General features: G+C 36.4%; 2 protein-coding genes across 2 annotated transcripts in view; one reads left to right on the top strand and one right to left on the bottom strand.

Moving 5' to 3' along the window:
- Positions 1 to 11,872, top strand: part of LOC132274488 (histone-lysine N-methyltransferase ASHH2-like) — a 41,955-nt gene extending 30,083 nt beyond the window's left edge. The window contains exons 11-18 of the mRNA XM_059775756.1: positions 427 to 1,324; positions 1,406 to 1,461; positions 1,986 to 2,065; positions 2,408 to 2,490; positions 2,575 to 2,654; positions 6,306 to 6,385; positions 9,125 to 9,170; positions 10,504 to 11,872. Coding sequence (XP_059631739.1) covers positions 427 to 1,324; positions 1,406 to 1,461; positions 1,986 to 2,065; positions 2,408 to 2,490; positions 2,575 to 2,654; positions 6,306 to 6,385; positions 9,125 to 9,170; positions 10,504 to 11,778 — 2,598 coding nt within the window. The 3' untranslated portion in view covers positions 11,779 to 11,872. The remainder of the gene's footprint in view (positions 1 to 426; positions 1,325 to 1,405; positions 1,462 to 1,985; positions 2,066 to 2,407; positions 2,491 to 2,574; positions 2,655 to 6,305; positions 6,386 to 9,124; positions 9,171 to 10,503) is intronic.
- Positions 11,873 to 12,595: 723 nt separating this feature from the next.
- On the bottom strand, positions 12,596 to 15,823 carry LOC132274489 (glutathione S-transferase TCHQD-like). The gene is made up of 3 exons (XM_059775757.1): positions 15,516 to 15,823; positions 13,976 to 14,285; positions 12,596 to 13,455 (listed from the first exon to the last, which is right to left on the bottom strand). Exons 2-3 carry the CDS (start codon positions 14,182 to 14,184, stop codon positions 12,861 to 12,863), a joined length of 804 nt encoding a protein of 267 aa, XP_059631740.1. The 5' UTR covers positions 14,185 to 14,285; positions 15,516 to 15,823; the 3' UTR covers positions 12,596 to 12,860.
- Between the last annotated feature and the right edge of the window lie 432 nt (positions 15,824 to 16,255).

The following is a 16,255-nucleotide window of genomic DNA, read 5'->3' as shown; positions in this document are numbered from 1 at the left end:
TCCTTAACTGTTAGATCAAGCGTCATAGCGGAATCTATTAGAAGTGTTTCTAATATGCGTGTGCACCTGCGTCTGTTAAGAAATAACGCCTGAAAAAGGTCGTTAACTTTTGCTTGTTTCATATGGATGAACGAATTCAGAACAATAGTTGATTTTGTTCAGCTTAGCTGCCACTTCTTTATACAGTTATTTATTTCTTTATTATTTTTCATTTTTTGTCTTTATTAACTTTACATACAGAATGTTGAGAGTTGGGACTTAAGAACACATTTGGTGCCTTGCTGGATTCCATTGGATTTTAAAGAATTTTCCTGTGGCTATGCATTTGTTCACTTACCTTTGTTCGTTTTTATTTCCATCTCCTTTGGGGGTTTAGTGCTATCATCATATTTTGTGTTCTTATGCTTGGAAGCTATGTCATGTCAGGGTGAAGAGGTGACATTTGATTACAATTATGTACGGGTGTTTGGGGCTGCTGCCAAAAAATGTGTTTGTGGTTCACCTCAGTGTCGCGGCTATATAGGTGGTGATCCTCTAAATACCGAAGTAATTGTTCAAGGTGATTCAGATGAAGAATATCCGGAACCTGTAATGGTTAATGAAGATGGTAAAAATGATGACACCTTTGACAATATAGTGTCTGCATCCAGTTCCTATCATGGTGCAGAAACTCGAATTGCAGAGAATCTACTAAAAAGCAAAGATGGAATGGACAAACCAGCAATTGCTGTTGGACAGTTGGAGACTACTCCCAAGACTCAAACTGCAGAGATCTTAGTAAAAGATAAAGATGAAATCCACAAGTCCATAACTGCTGTTGGACATTTAGACATCACAGCAGAACATGATCATTCCATGAACAAATTTAAATCTGCTGCTTCACAATTGCATTTGGAAGAGGAATCAGTGGGAAAATTACCATCTTCTGTTCAACCAGTAGAAGCTTCTCTACAACCAGATGATTTAACGAGCAAAACCACGTCTTCTGTACAGCAAGATCTTTCTGTAGTGAATGAAACTATAAACGAATCCTCGTCTGTTCAACGATTAGAGACTTCTTTGATAACTGCGACTAGGAAATTGTCGTCTGATATGATTGATAGTAAGAGGAAGTCCAAACCTAGCACAGTTGAAGACAGGCGCGCTTATTCAAAATCACGTCCTCGCGTGAAGAGTTCGTCCTCATCTTCAGTTAAAAAGGGACAATCCAATTACAGTTCTGTGAATGTCAACAAACCTCAGGTGGTGACCAACAAGTCTCTTGTGCTGTCCTACAAGCCCAAAAAGCTATTTGAAGGTTCTTTGAGTGGCCGTTTCGAAGCTGGTAGGTGATTTTATTTTTTCTTTTCACTGAGGGTATTAGTGTAGTGGTACTATAATAATTTTTGCCTTCCATTGCATCCAGTTGAGGAGACACTTAATGAGTTGCTAGATGCTGCTGGGGGAATCAGCAAGCGCAAAGTAAGCAATTTCTGCCCATTTGTCTTGATTCCTTAATCTTTTTCCTATGATGTGGTGTTTATAAGTTTTGGGAATTTGAGAACTTAAATGTTTTTTCACCTGATGTTATTCAGTGTTTGCATGTGCTTATTTTGGTGATCGGTTAAAAATGTGAATATATATGTGTATATATATATATTGCTCATTCATTTCATTATATCATGCTTCGTTGTAATTAATTTTTTCTCGTTTCTTCATATTAAGTATTTGGAGCATTTATGCCAATTCATTTTCATGGTGGCATATCTGGAAAAAATCTGATAAAAAACTCGTTGTTTGACAGTCTTGTTATTCATCTAGTTTTACCATCCATTCTCCTTGGTTCCTCCGTTTGTTTTACAAAGCAGTTGTGTTTCCCTTAGCTTTATATCTTTAGTTTTTCTGCAACTATTACTTGTATGGTAATATTTGTTCTCTTGTTGCTGTTTGATATGCATCTTGTCATATCGTTTACATATTTTCAAATACATCTGGTTTTTGAACAGGATGCCACCAAAGGCTACTTGAAGCTGCTTCTTCTAACTGCAACTTCAGGTGGTAGTGGCAATGGGGAAGCAATCCAGAGGTGATTTTACTTCTTGCTTTTCATTTTCCAGTCTTATCTAGTGATTTAAGGGGTCATTGTTCGGTGCATTATTAAAAGTTCAAGGTGCCATGCATGGAAATGGCATTTGAGTTTGAGGGCAGTCACTTTGTGCAAATGATAAGAAAAAGTTTAGGTCTGTATCTAGTTCACCCTTCCCAGCGTTCCCAACTAATGTGGACCGTTCTAAGTAATGACCTTTTTTTCTCCTTCCTTCTTTTGGTTGCGTGGGTAGGGTTGGAAAGGCTTGAGTTCAGCTATGAATTTTTGTATCCCCTGTTCATTTTAATGATCTTTTCACATTTTTCTTCTTTTGTTTCGCAGCAATCGAGATCTTTCGATGATCCTTGATGCCCTCCTGAAAACTAAATCTAAAACAGTTTTGTTTGATATAATTAGTAAAAATGGTAATGTCCCAAGCTTTCCTCAATAATTGTATTTTACTTTAGTGTCCATATCATGAAAACTGTGGTTTCTTTATCCCTTTGTAGGTTCGCAGATGTTGCACAACATAATGAAGCGTTATAGACGGGACTTCAAAAAAATTCCAATTCTGCGTAAACTTCTCAGGGTATGTCTATTAGGACCTCACATTTTTCTACCAACTTCATGTTTTCTATGTTTAGAATAGCTGGAAAAAAAAAAAAAAAAAAGTCAATTTGAGATAATTCCATTGTTTGGTGTGACAAATTCTATAGGGTTTTATCAATGGCTGTAAGGTTAGCGAAGGAATGGCTTGGGGGGTTCAGAGCATACTGACTGCAAGTCCTATTGTGTTGGAAAATGATATTCTCAAACCCAACCCATATGATAAAGTATATTTCATGTTTGAAATTTACTTGTAGGGTTGGTTGGGAATGAATTCTACCGATTTCTTGCATGAGATTGCTCGAGCCCATCGATTGGCTATGTTACATGGGCTCGGGTACGTGTGTCGGCAATAGTTGTGCGTCAAAAAAATAGATTTATGAAATCTACCTAAGGACAAAGGGGCGTGAACTATTCTTATTAATTAATATTTCGCTTTTCTTTCTATAATAAAATAATGATATATGTAGAATAGAGTGTCCAACATAGAGTGTTCAGTTGTTAAGCACTTCACTCAATTTGAAGCAGAAGTGAAACAATAAGGGAGTTGTATGTATAATTATATATTGGACTTGAATTTGTAGATATGATACTTAGGTGTATGTCCAACTAGACGTGTCAGACAAATATCCCATATCCATCTCACAGTCGTGCATTCTACATGGGTTTCCATGCTTTTTGAGGAGTCCATGTAGAAGAACAATATAAAAGAAAAAGAAAGAGAAGAGAAATGTGGAAAGGCTTGAATGAGATGAATTACTCATTCACAGCTCTAGTATTTATAAATAAAAGGAGCAGATGTTAATATTATAGGTAAGGAAATTAAATAAAATCATTGCAGATTCTATGCCTAGACATATTTGTAACTATAGTTAAACTGTGATTTAAGGTTATCGTATATCTCAGCTAATATGGTAAGTCACATCGCATAATGCGTGGCTATCATGTCTTGGGGCAAGATTTTGACCATGGACAATCTAAGAAAGAGACGACAAATTACAGTCAATTGGTGTTGTTTGTGTAAAAAGGATGGAGAGTCCGTCAATCACTTTTTCTTGCACTTCCCCGTGTCTCACGATTGTTGGAGCCTTATTTTTGGTTTGTTTGGCGTCCAGTGGGTTATGCCTCAGTCTACGAGGGAGTTGTTTGATGCGTGGAGAGGATGCAGTGTTGGGTACCACACCCGTGAACTTTGGAGGGCGACCCCTCTTTGCGTTTGGTGGTGCATTTGGAAAGAGCGGAATAGAAGATCTTTTGAAGGGGAGGAATCTTCCATTGGGCCTTGAAATATGTTATTATTAGTTCTTTTTAGGTAGGTGATTCGGAGATATTATATATCTATAGAGGAAATCATTGATTTTTTGTTTCTTTGGGTCCTTAGGACCTCGTCCTTGGCTTCGGCCCTTCTATATCTCTCGAGATGTGTTCCCCCTTTGAACGCTCTTTAATATATTTACTTATTAAATAAAATAAAATATGGTAAGTCACATCCCATGATTTGTGGCTATTATATCTCGGCTAACACTCCCCCGCAAGTTGGTGCGTGGATATCTGGGTCGCCCAACTTAGAAAATGCATCCCCAAAGACGACGACCTTGCTTATGCCCTTTATAAGAATGTGTGCAAGCTGTTGAGAGTTAGTGACAAACATAGTGCAAATTTGACTAGAGATGATCTTTTCTCGAATAAAGTGACAGTCAAACTCTATATGCTTAGTTTTGACATGTTGAACAGGATTTACTGCAATGCTAATGACAGACTTGTTGTCACAGTAAAGTGAAAAAGGAAGCGACCCTAGAAGGCACAAGTCTGTCATCAATGTTCTTATCCATAACAACTCACACACTCCAAGAGCCATAGCCCTATGCACTAGATAGAGAGAGAACATCTTGGTTTTTTCTACGCCAAGTAACGAAGTTGCCACCAACAGTAATACAATAGCCCGAAGTTGACCTCCTATCTGAAATTGATCTTACATAATCAACATCTGTCTAATCCTTAACCCGCAAGTGACCATGATTAGCAAACAAAATACCACGACCCGGACACCCCTTCAGATATTGTAGAATCTATTGCATCAAGGTGAGGGGGTGCGAGGAGAGTGCATGAATTGACTCACAACACTCACGGCATAAGCAATGTCAGGTCGAGTCATCGATAAATAAATGAGCTTCCCAACAAGTACCTGATACTGACTAGCATCCAATACTAACATCCCCCTCAGAATTAGTCAACCAAAGATTCTGCTCAATCGGAGTATCAGCGGGATGAGCACCAAGTTGACCAGAAGTAGAAAGCAAGTCAAGATAACATACTTGCGCTGAGAGATGAAAATGCAAGCGAGCCACCTTAATGCCCAAGAAGTACCGAAAGGGACCAAGATCAATCTCAAATTAATGACCAAGATAGCTCTTAACCTCAGCAATTCCGGCAATGTCATTTTCAGTAAGAACAATATCATCGACGTACACAATGAGAGCAACTGTCTTACCGCCTGAATGACGTAAGAACAAGGTATGATCAACTGCACTCATGAAAACCAAACTGGAGCATGGCAATGCCAAAGCGATCCGACTAAGCTCGAGGAGAAGACTCCTTGAGGTCATACAGGGAGCGACGAAGATGACTGACCATTCTGGAATGAGCAGAAGAGTGAAAGCCTAGAGGGGGAACCATATACTCCTCCTGCAAGTCACCATTAAGAAAAGCATTCTTGACATCTAACTAAAATAGAGGCCAAGATTGAATCGTAACAAAGGAAAATAATACGCGAATAGTGTTCATCTTGGCAACAGGAAAGGTGTTGGCTCTAATACCAAGAAGAAATACAATATAAAAGAAAAGAGGAGAAATGTGAAAGGCTTAAATGAGATGTATTATTCATTCACAGCTCTAGTATATATGGATAAAAGGGGCACATGTTAATATTACAAGAAAGAAAATTAAATAAAATCATTGCAGATTCTATGCCTAGACATATGCGTAAATAAAGTCAAACTCCGTTATTTACTTCCCATGATTCGTGGCTATCATATTTCGGCTAATATGGTTAGTTACATCCCATGATTTGGAGCTATCATATCTCAGCTAACACAAGTAATGCACCAGCTAGTTTGTTATTGCTAATGACTATATTTCATTTCTTTATGATAAGAAACGAAAATTTTTATTGGAGAGAAAGAAGGGGCCATTGCCTAGTGCATTGGTAAAAGCTTGGATGGACAAGCCTGAGATCGTGGATTCCAATCTTTAGATCAGTCACTCTGTGTTCAAAAGAGAAAATGTTAGATTCTGGTTTGTACCTGTTTCCCCCCTCAATACACTCTGTGTTGGTGTGTCATGCATGATGTATCCTACTTTCTTCTAAAAAGAAAGGAATACGTAGGGGAGATGGATGAGAGATCCTCCCACAAAAATAAAAGTCTAATATAAATGGGAAGAGAAAGAATGAAAGATACCAATATATCAGCTTCCAATAACCAAAAGAGCCCCATCACTCCACAAGGTTGGTAAATATGGTTATGATTTGCATATATGTAATTGGAATCATAATGAATGATATAGAATGTCTACCATATGCAAACATTATGGATCAGAAGAAGTACAATATGCCACTCGTGTGATATTCTTGCAGGTTCTGGAGCATCTTGATGGGAAGGAGGTACTTACTTTAGAACATATCAATGGAGGTCCTCCTCGTCCTGGAGTAGAGAGGTCAGAAAAAATTATAAGCCTTTTGTATTATTAAATTACTTTTTATTCTTATTTTTCATTCCACAAGTTGGCATGTCTAATTGATAATTTTCATATATTTGTTTAGTGAAAATAACCTTTACTGGATTGAATCTGCAATGACCGTGTGGCTATTAGCATCCTGCATATGTGGATAACAACTTCGGTTCTTTGTAATTTTTAATCGCACATTACATTGATTTGTATGCTTTTATGCAAGATTATTCTTAACTAGATGACCTAAAAAACTGATTGCCTGGTTGACATATGAGCAAGAGCTGAAACATCAAAAGACTTAGATGACATGAGAAATTATAGAGCAAACAAAAATGTAAAATAATACGCCGACCTTCCCTGTTAGAGTTTAGAAAGACTAACGTCCATTGTGCAATTACCAAAATACCCTTGATGATATGTCAAAATAATACTTCATGCTTATGTAAGCATCCAACACTTGAAAATGACCGGTGTGCTCCTGATTCATTGTCCCTGACATACTCTCTCCCCATTGCACCTCACCACTGCTCCCCTTCTCTGCCGCCACCACCACCACACCCCACCTCTCCCTCTTTCTCTCCCTGCCCTCCAAACAGTCCCTTCTCTTCACGACCACTGCCCTTTTCCACTCCACCGCTCTCTCTCTTTCGACGCTTCGCCATCTCTATGCTATCATGATATCATCATCACCTATCTCCAATAAAGGTTTGTCAATCGACTTGAATTCCAGCTGACATGTTTATGTATATGTATGTACCTATACTTGTAAAAATATATTAATTTATGTTAACACTAGTTTGTGGTAGCATTGATGTGAACCTAACCAACTGGATAACAACTTGAGTAAATAATAAGGCTAAATCTGATTTGTGGTTATGGTGGTGGAACAATGGAGTTTCTGTTAGGGTTTGAAGGAGGAAATAATGGAAAAGGTGGCGGTGGGCTGCAGTGAAGATTGAATGATGGAGTTGCAATTGGGATTTGAAGAAGGAAGGAGTGGAGATAGAGAGGGAATGGGAACAAACGTGGTGGTGGGATGGGTCTTGATCAGACATCTATACCTCCACTGACCTGCAGTGCCATCGAATGAATTAGGGCTTGAATTGGATGGAAACTCTTATTTGAGTTGTTGTCGAACGATTTGTCTGAGGAAGGAGGTGGGGGTGGTGGAGGTGAAAAGAGGTAGCAGTTGTTGTGGTAGTGGAGGTGATGGCAACTGGTGGGAATTTGTTACTTATATGTATATTATGATGTATATGCTATATAATTTACGAATATATGTATAATTTATGCTGAATTTTTTAATATATTTATAAATATATGTAAAAATTCTTATATATTTGTTTATTTTTTATATGTATATGTTTCAATTTTATATATATATATATATATATATATATATATATATATATATATTAGTTTTGCATTTAGAAAATGAATTTGCAAGGTAATTATAAAATTACCTTGCAAACATTATGCAATTTTACTAAGATTATGTAAATAAAATTTTATAATATTGCGAAGTGTTAAAATATCAAGGGTTTCTTATCTAATTACAAAATTACCAGCAGTTACCAACGGGCCAGTGGCCTAGCGGTATCGGCCTCTTACTTCCCAAAGGGAGGTCAGGGGTTCAAGTCTCAGAAGAGACGTGTGTACGAGTCCAACTAGGGAAAAAAAAAAAAAAAATACCAGCAGTTGGAAGGTTTGTTTTTTAATTTTGTAAATTTTTCACTTAAAGCAAATTTGCATGGTAATTATAATTACCTTGCAGAGACAATGTAATTTTAATAAGATTATGTAATTATAAAATATTATAATTTTGCAGAGTGTTAAATTGGTAAGTTTTTCTTATCTAATTACAAAATAACTGGCCGGTGGAGGGTTTTTTTTATTTAATTTTGCAAATTTTTCACTTAAATTTGGATTATGTAATTATAAAATTTAACAGTAAAGCTTGTTTTTATATATTAATTTCTGTTTCAAATATATTAAGTATTAATTTTTTTATTTTTTATAATTGAAGTGTTAAAATATTAAGGGTTTTTTTGGTCCAGAAAGTAATGTTTTAAAAGGTCATTTCACTGATTAACAAGGTTAAATTTACATTTCCCTTAACATAAAGCATTTTTGAAATTTTAAAATTATTATTTAACTGGGCTGACAGTTAGAGGTCATAGTTAGTCCATCTTAAATTTTAATTTTTGTGCCAGCTAGATATGCTCTCTCTGTCTCTATCAGCTAGATATGCTCGTTTTCTGTTTTATCAGTTTGAATCTTGCAATTGCTTGAGCGTGTAAACCGTCTAATAGGTGATTTTTGCTTAACGTAAATGTACTATTATTTAAAACAAGTATCTCTAGAGAATGTGTTGTTCTTGTTATTCTAGTTAGAAAGGAGCATTATATGCACTACAGTCCTTTCTTTTTCCTGTCACAGTTTCAGTTTTTGTATCCTTTTTTCAGTATTTTATTTTTTATTGTCTTGTCCGGAATGGAACTTCCAATTATATATATGTATATTCCTCAATGATATAATCCGGATTGTTAAGAAAATTGAAACAATGCTAAGTTTGTTCACTTTGTTGTGGCTATTGGTGCCAGCGGTTCAGTATGGAAACAATTTTCTTCTTTTAAATTTTATTTACTTATCCATTCAAAATGTGCAGTTCTTATTACTTTTGCGATTTCATTATTTATTACTGAGAGATATGTTTCTGTGCAGTTTTCGGGAGTCAATTTTGACATTAACAGAACATGACGACAAGCAGGTACACTCTCTAAAATGTCTTTCTTTTTCAAGGTTTGTGATATTATTAGGTGTGCATGCATGTTGGTGTGAATGGATGTATGCTAGATTTTTCTAGTCATTTCGGTGTACAAAGGGAATATTTCTTCAGTAATGGTCTACCATTCTTATGTGCTCTCTTTCTTAAAGGTTCTAACAGACTAAAATTTTCATTTCATCAGTTGTTAAAATATTAACCTTGATTTTCTTATTTTTTATTTTTGATAATTAAGATTCATTAAAAGCGTTCAAAAGGGGAATGCATCTCTGAAAAACAACACAAGGCCAAATAGGGAATCTAAATCCTCAACAAATCCAAAAACTCTACAAGCTCATACAAGGATTTACAAGTTCTTCCTAGGACCCAACAAAAAGGGTTGCTAAGAATGGAGAACTTCAAGGACCCAATATGGAAGCAGCTTTCAATCTTCATTATTTTATTCCCCCTTTTGTTGTCTTCCCTACCTCTTAAATTGTTAGGATCAATTTTCTTTTCTTGTTTTATTTCTTAAAGCAAGCGACGTTTACATCATTGCAATTTTTTCTGCCATGCTTTCAGTATATTGGAATTGACATTGCATATAATGATGCATCAAGATACAACTGTTAAGCAGCACATCAAAGGCACTTACATCGTGTAATGAAATATGAAATTGGTGGTGCATGCTATATATTGATTAGATGGACTTGAGAGCATCTAAATTCATTATTGGTTGTCAGGTTGGATGTCAACTGCTGTTTGGATTGTCAAACTTTGACTATGCATATCAACCTGCCTAAATACCTTTTTCTTTTTCTCCTGTGCTTGGTTGCATTCAAGTTTGGTTTTTTGGTGCTCATATTAAAAAAAACTTGGGTTGATCTGCCCTTTTTCCCATTTAGCAAAACCTTGAAAAAATAGATCGTGTGCGTTATAGTCTATAGGCATATAAGCTGTGAATTTTTAGTTTGGGTGAAAGCATAATATTCTCTTTATCTAAAAATGGTTTTTTACGGTTATTAGGGATTGGTGCATCATTACGTATTTTTTCTGTGCTATTTTTAATTTTTTGGCTACATTTTACTCTCACCAGAACTTTCAATAGATGTCTTGTGCACTTTTGTGCTGGTTTATTAGTTTTTTATTTATTTTATTTTATTTTATTTATTACAATTTTAGATTTATTTTGATATTTTAAGTAACTGAACCATTAGGAGATCTCCTCTTTTATATTCGTAGTTCCAGTTAAATATTGTTTTTGTCTTTCGATGTGATTATTGATTGAACGCATTTTACTGGCTGGATACTTTGTGTTGATTGTTTACTGCACGTACAGGTCCATCAAATTGCACGGAGCTTCCGAGACAAGTGGTTTCCTAGACAACGTGCCAAATTTAGCTGCATGGAAATGGATGATAGTGGGATGGAATTTCACCGGGGTTTAAGCTGCAATAGATTTTCAGGATCACACACACATTGGCGTGATCAAGGTGTAAGGCCTATGGAAACAACAGATTGCATCAAGCCATCAACAATTCCAACGACTCCAGTTGATAGTGATACCCCGGGGAGCCTCTCTGCTTCTTGTAGCAGTGGTTGTACAACCAATGTTACAAAGACGCGCAAGCGTAAAAGCCGATGGGATCAGCCGGGAGAAACAAACCCACTAACATCTCCTGAGCATAAGGAACCGAAGACTCAGCCTAATTTGTTCAAAAATTTGTATTCAAGCGCACAACCTGAGGGTGATGAAGTTGGGCTAGGTCATACAGAAGGCAGAAGCAAAGAGGGACAAACTGGCCCTAGTTATGTGCACAATTTCTCTCGACAACAGGGAGCTGATAAGGCAGATGAAAGACAGCAGAATATTGACGAGGATGTTCCTCCTGGATTTTCGCCGCCTCTTAACAGACGTCTGGTTTCATCTAATGCTTCAACTGGTATTGATCTCCATGGAGACGACGTTAGACATGCAAAGTGTCCTGTTGAAGTGGTTATGGGGTATCCACAGGGGAGGTTCAATTCTCGCAGGTCTGTCTCGTATGGAATTCCGTTGTCCGTTGTGCAGCAATTTGGGACACCTCGTGAAGAAACTGTTGAAGGTTGGGTTATTGCTCCAGGCATGCCTTTCCAGCCTTTCCCACCGTTGCCCCCATATCCCCGTGACAAGAGAGACACTCCTGCTTGTGCTGCCACTATGACAATGAGTAGGCCTGCAGAAAAAGTTGAACAGGAAAGCCGCGATCCTGGCACTTTCCCGTCAGATCAAGGAACTCCAAGCACATCTGGTGCGAGCTCACCATATATGGATATTCCAGGTGCAAACATCCTGCATAATTCTCAACGAGTAAGGGACTCCAATAGTTTGGGAACGAGGTACTTCAGGCAGCAAAAGTGGAATAATTCAAAACTGGGGCCTCCCTGGCTCAGGAAAAGAAATGGTTGGGGATCCACGGGAAACAACTCAAGAAGTGGCATGTGCAGCATAGGCGTAGGAACCATAGGAAACGAGTTCAAAGGTCCAAACCCCCCATACAGTTCAGAATTTGTAGGCACTGCAGTGGAGAGTCCTTATAGTACATTTCAGCGGCATCCACAGCATCAAAATTGACATTGATTCATACTCCGAGAAGCTTCTAAACTTTCTTTTATGCTCCACCTGTTGTACTTTCAATTCATTGTTTCCTTTTTTTTTTTTTTTTTTTTTTTTCCTCCCTCTCTCACTCACAATGGAGAATTGTTTACGTTTCAGTCCTATTCTTAAAGTCAATATTTATAGCTCAGGGCTGAGGTTACTTTAATTTGGCAGTCTTCCCACATGGATATGGATATCTACACCTCAAAGAGGTAAGCATTCTTCATTTTATTCCATTATGAAAACGAAGAGATTTGTGAAATAAAGCATTTGATCAATCTGTGTGTGTCCCCTTCACTTGGTTATATGCATGTGCTCCAGACTCTTTCTTTTATACTTATTACTTGATATGAAGAGTATGATGAAGAAGGGAACTTGTTCGGTGTTTGCATATTTAGTGTTCCTGCAAATTTAGGGTTTCTGCAAAATATTCCATATTCGTACTAGGTTTTTAGCATTTAGAGCAGGACAAGAACGTAGTTATCTTGGATTGTCAACTACAGTTAACTGGTAGTAATTTTTGATGCCACACAGCAATGGGAGCACTGAATCGGTTGCTTGGAGGAACTAAGAACAACAAATTTCTTGGTTTTGAAGGAACAAGAAATTTCTTAAAATTCCATCTAAATTTGATTTTCTTAAAAAAAAAAAGAAAAAAAAAAGGCAATGCTGATGACTGGAATTTTTTTGTTAATCTCCACAATCTCAATGCTTTCTAAGTTTTGGGTCTTCCCATAGAAACCGGCATTATAGAGAATGAATCTTTCTGCTGCTTTTTAACGCTCCAAAAAAATCACAAGAAACTTCAAACACCTCGCACTCCAGAAATAAAGGCAAAAAACAAATTTTCAGTTGTATCTTCGCATGCAGAGAGATTATTTTCTTGTTTCGAACTTGTGACCTGGTGCAACCTTACCGTTGGCCGCCAACGCTCACCCGCAATCTCTCTCTATACAATTGAATAAATACATCTTAGAATTCAGATTTCCTTCTCCCTTACAGTTCCCTTAAAATTTATTCACACACTCTACACGGCGATCCATCCTTTTTGTTCTGTATCAGTATCTCCTTAGCAGATTTTTGAGGCGAATAAAGTACCAAGTTTTCAACAGAGTTTTGTATCTCCTCCAGCCATGGAAGTACCTTCCGATCACCTTCTTACAGCTAGGCCTCTGTTGCACCACATTCCAGTACTCGGCAATCTTAGGCCGGCTATTGATATACTCGTCTTCCAAATTCAGGAGCACTAATCGCGCCAGCACAGGGACGAGCATGACATCCGCCATAGTAAACTCATCCCCTACCAAATATGATGTTTCACTCAGTCTTGTTTCCACTTCATCGAGAAGCCTTACCAGGTGCTCCTTGCTCCGTTGCACAACATCCGGATTTCTCAACTTCTCATCTGTCTCGTATTCGTCTCTTAATTTCCGGTGGTAAGCACTCGCTAGATCAGGAGACTCAGCCATCCGAGCAATCACCACCCGCCTTATGAATCTGGAAACATAAAGACGATACTTCTCAGGGACGTGGTAGAGCGTGAAAAACTTGGGATTCCACTCTTGTATCTTGTTCATCCATTCCACAACTTCTTTGCTACTTAGGATGCTGTCATTGCCACCCGAAGAGACGACGGCAATTCTTTCTATATACCTGTAGCATTCTTCATCACTTAAAAAAAATTCTTGCAAAACAACAAGAGTTTCAAATAAATAATAATAATAATAATAATTTTAAAAAATACAAATAATAATAAAATAAATAAAGACTGATAGAGGGGGTTTCATTTGGTTTAGTGGAGAAATTGCAGAGGACCGCAAATTGGTGGTTGAAAAAAAGGAACACATTTAGCAGTATCTAATTTCATATTTCCATTATTCACATGTGATTTCAGAAAATTCTTTAAAAATGATAATGAAAAATCAATATAGTGGCCACCACACGTGTGTTCAGATCCTCTACTATAACAACAACATGGTGCTGTACTGCATCGAACGATTGTGATCACTCACATGTGTAAACTATTACAGCCGTCCACTGCAGTACAACACCTGTTACTGTAGATGATCCTTGCTTGATCATATATCATGAGGTTTGTGAATCTTTCCAAACACAACTTAAATATTCAAGAGAAAAAGTCAACAAACGACGACGAAGAAAGAATGAAACATACATGATTATCTCTGTTGTGTTGAATATAACGTGGGAACCATTCTGGAAAACTGGAATTTTAGCGGTCGGATTCATTCGGAAGAACGCAGGATCCATGTTCTTGCCCGCGATAGGGTTGACATGGTACGACGTATAATCGACGCCGCTTTCTTCCAAAGCAAGCCTCACCTTTTGGCTGTCGACAGAGTATGGATGGTGATATAGCTGCATTATTTCATCAACATGAGCACCGGGATCTCACTGCCCAAGTATATATATTCCAAACCCTAGCACACTGGGATCCAGACAAGAGAATATGTCCGGTTTTGCACCTGAACATAAGGGGCACATATACATAAGCATTTTTTTATATCAATTAAAAATAAATAAATAATTGAAACAAATCTTCCTAGTTTCAACAACTCTAAAGTATTTGGTATTATTCAACCAGACAAAGTTCCGAGTCAATGAAATAAAAAAACAGCTAAAGCACCTGAACTATAAGATAAGAAAGCATCTTCAGACTAGACAAGTGCGCATCGAGCCCACGCGAAGGGTTTGGTTAAGACTTTAAGATATTGTAGAATATAAATTCTACACTTGAGCCAAGTGCACATAGAATATTGAGAATACATAAATAATAATAAAATAAAATGTTTTTGCTATTTTTGTAAATATATAACTGCAATAGATACTAACATCGACAAGCGAATGCGTTTTCTATCAAAAATTTCGATTACATGGAACTGTTGCCTTAGAATTAGAATTGGAATTGAAATTGGAGACGATTTTGTTAAAATTATAACTAATTCAAGCCATGCTCGCTTTTCCATTAACAGGGTAGCCACATGAAAATGAAAAAAAAATAATAATAATAATTCAAAACAACCGGTTATGGATAAAATAGTAAACATCTAAATAAGTCGAGTGGTTGCATGGAACTGTTGCCTTGGAATTGGAATTGAAATTAGAGACGATTTTGTTAAAATTATAACTAATTGGGAAAGACAACCAAACATGGCTTGAATATATAAATTAGATATCCCCAATTTTTATGTGTAAATCATGTCTTCAAGCTGTAGAAGCGAATGGCTACTGTGTGTGCAGTGTGTGTGCTCGCTTTTCCATTAACAGGGTAGCCACATGAAAATGAAAAAAAAAAAATAATAATAATTCAAAACAACCGGTTATGGATAAAATAGTAAACATCTAAATAATTCGAGTGGTTACAAACATCACTTGAATTCAATCAAAAGATAAACAATAGATCTTAACAAACAAATGTACATAAAAAGACCATGCAATTCAAATTACAAGACCGATCATATTATGCCCAAACGCAAATGCTTAATTTCTTTCAGAATTAATGGTTGAAGCCCCCATAACTGATAACCCCAATATACAATATATATATATATATATATATAACAAAATTCAAAGCACCAACCCTCCCTTTATGTATAAACCATCAAATTTAGAAACAAATGAAGTATGATACATAGAAAAGAACACAAATGAATTTTTTTTTTTTTTTTTAAAAAAGAGACTTTTGTAAGACTTACCAAGAAATCTGGAAAGCTATTGAAAGGTTGGAACTGGGATATTGGGATTTGGGGATTTTTAGGAGACCGATGAAAGAAGAAAAAGCCACCCTTCTCGTGGATGAAAATGTATAGTCTAGAGAGAGAGAGAGAGAGAGAGGAGAGAGAGAGGGGGGTTTTAGAACATTTTTTTTTTTTTTTGACAACTACAGATGACAAGGTTTCTGTTTCCAGAACCAATATGGTAAGTTGCCAAGTAGGTATTGATAACTCCCTTACAATATTCGACCTTTACCTACTCGCTCGATTATGGAACCTCAAGTATAGTCGCTCTCCTTTTGCACTTTTCCCATTCTAATTTTTTTTTTGGAACTTTATTTATTTTTTTTTCTTTTTCAGTAAAGATTTGAGGCTATTTTAGATTTAAGTTGAGAGCAGTCCAAATTTAATATCTTCTTACATGTTCAAAAAGTATCAGCATTTTTGTTTTAGGTTGTTTTAAAATAATTGTCCTAATTCAAAATTAATATATTGTTTTTTTTAATATTCTTAATTTATGAAAATTCATATCACTATAATAATAAAAAATTATAAATTACATTTTAAAAAATTATAAATTTCTATAGATGGACATTTTTTTTTGTGAAACACACTTACATAGAGCTTAACCAATTATAATTCTAAAACATTTATTATGAGTTTAATAATTCTAAAACATTTATGTATCTTTAATACTTCATTTCTCGTGTCATCAATCAATT

This window comes from Cornus florida, unplaced genomic scaffold, assembly GCF_030987335.1.
Source record: "Cornus florida cultivar Cherokee Brave unplaced genomic scaffold, ASM3098733v1 CherokeeBrave_3.0.0_Hap2_Chr09, whole genome shotgun sequence".
NCBI classification, from domain to species: Eukaryota; Viridiplantae; Streptophyta; class Magnoliopsida; order Cornales; family Cornaceae; genus Cornus; species Cornus florida.
The sequence above is the reverse complement of the archived record's forward strand: the minus strand, read 5'-3'. Positions and strand labels throughout refer to the sequence as shown.

Excerpts from the sequence above, each read along its gene's own strand:
- LOC132274489 (XM_059775757.1), bottom strand. The coding sequence starts at position 14,184 with ATGCAGCTATATCACCATCCATACTCTGTCGACAGCCAAAAGGTGAGG. Across the intron at positions 13,456-13,975 it reads AACACAACAGAGATAATCAT|GTATATAGAAAGAATTGCCG; the intron begins GTATGTTTCATT and ends AGAATGCTACAG.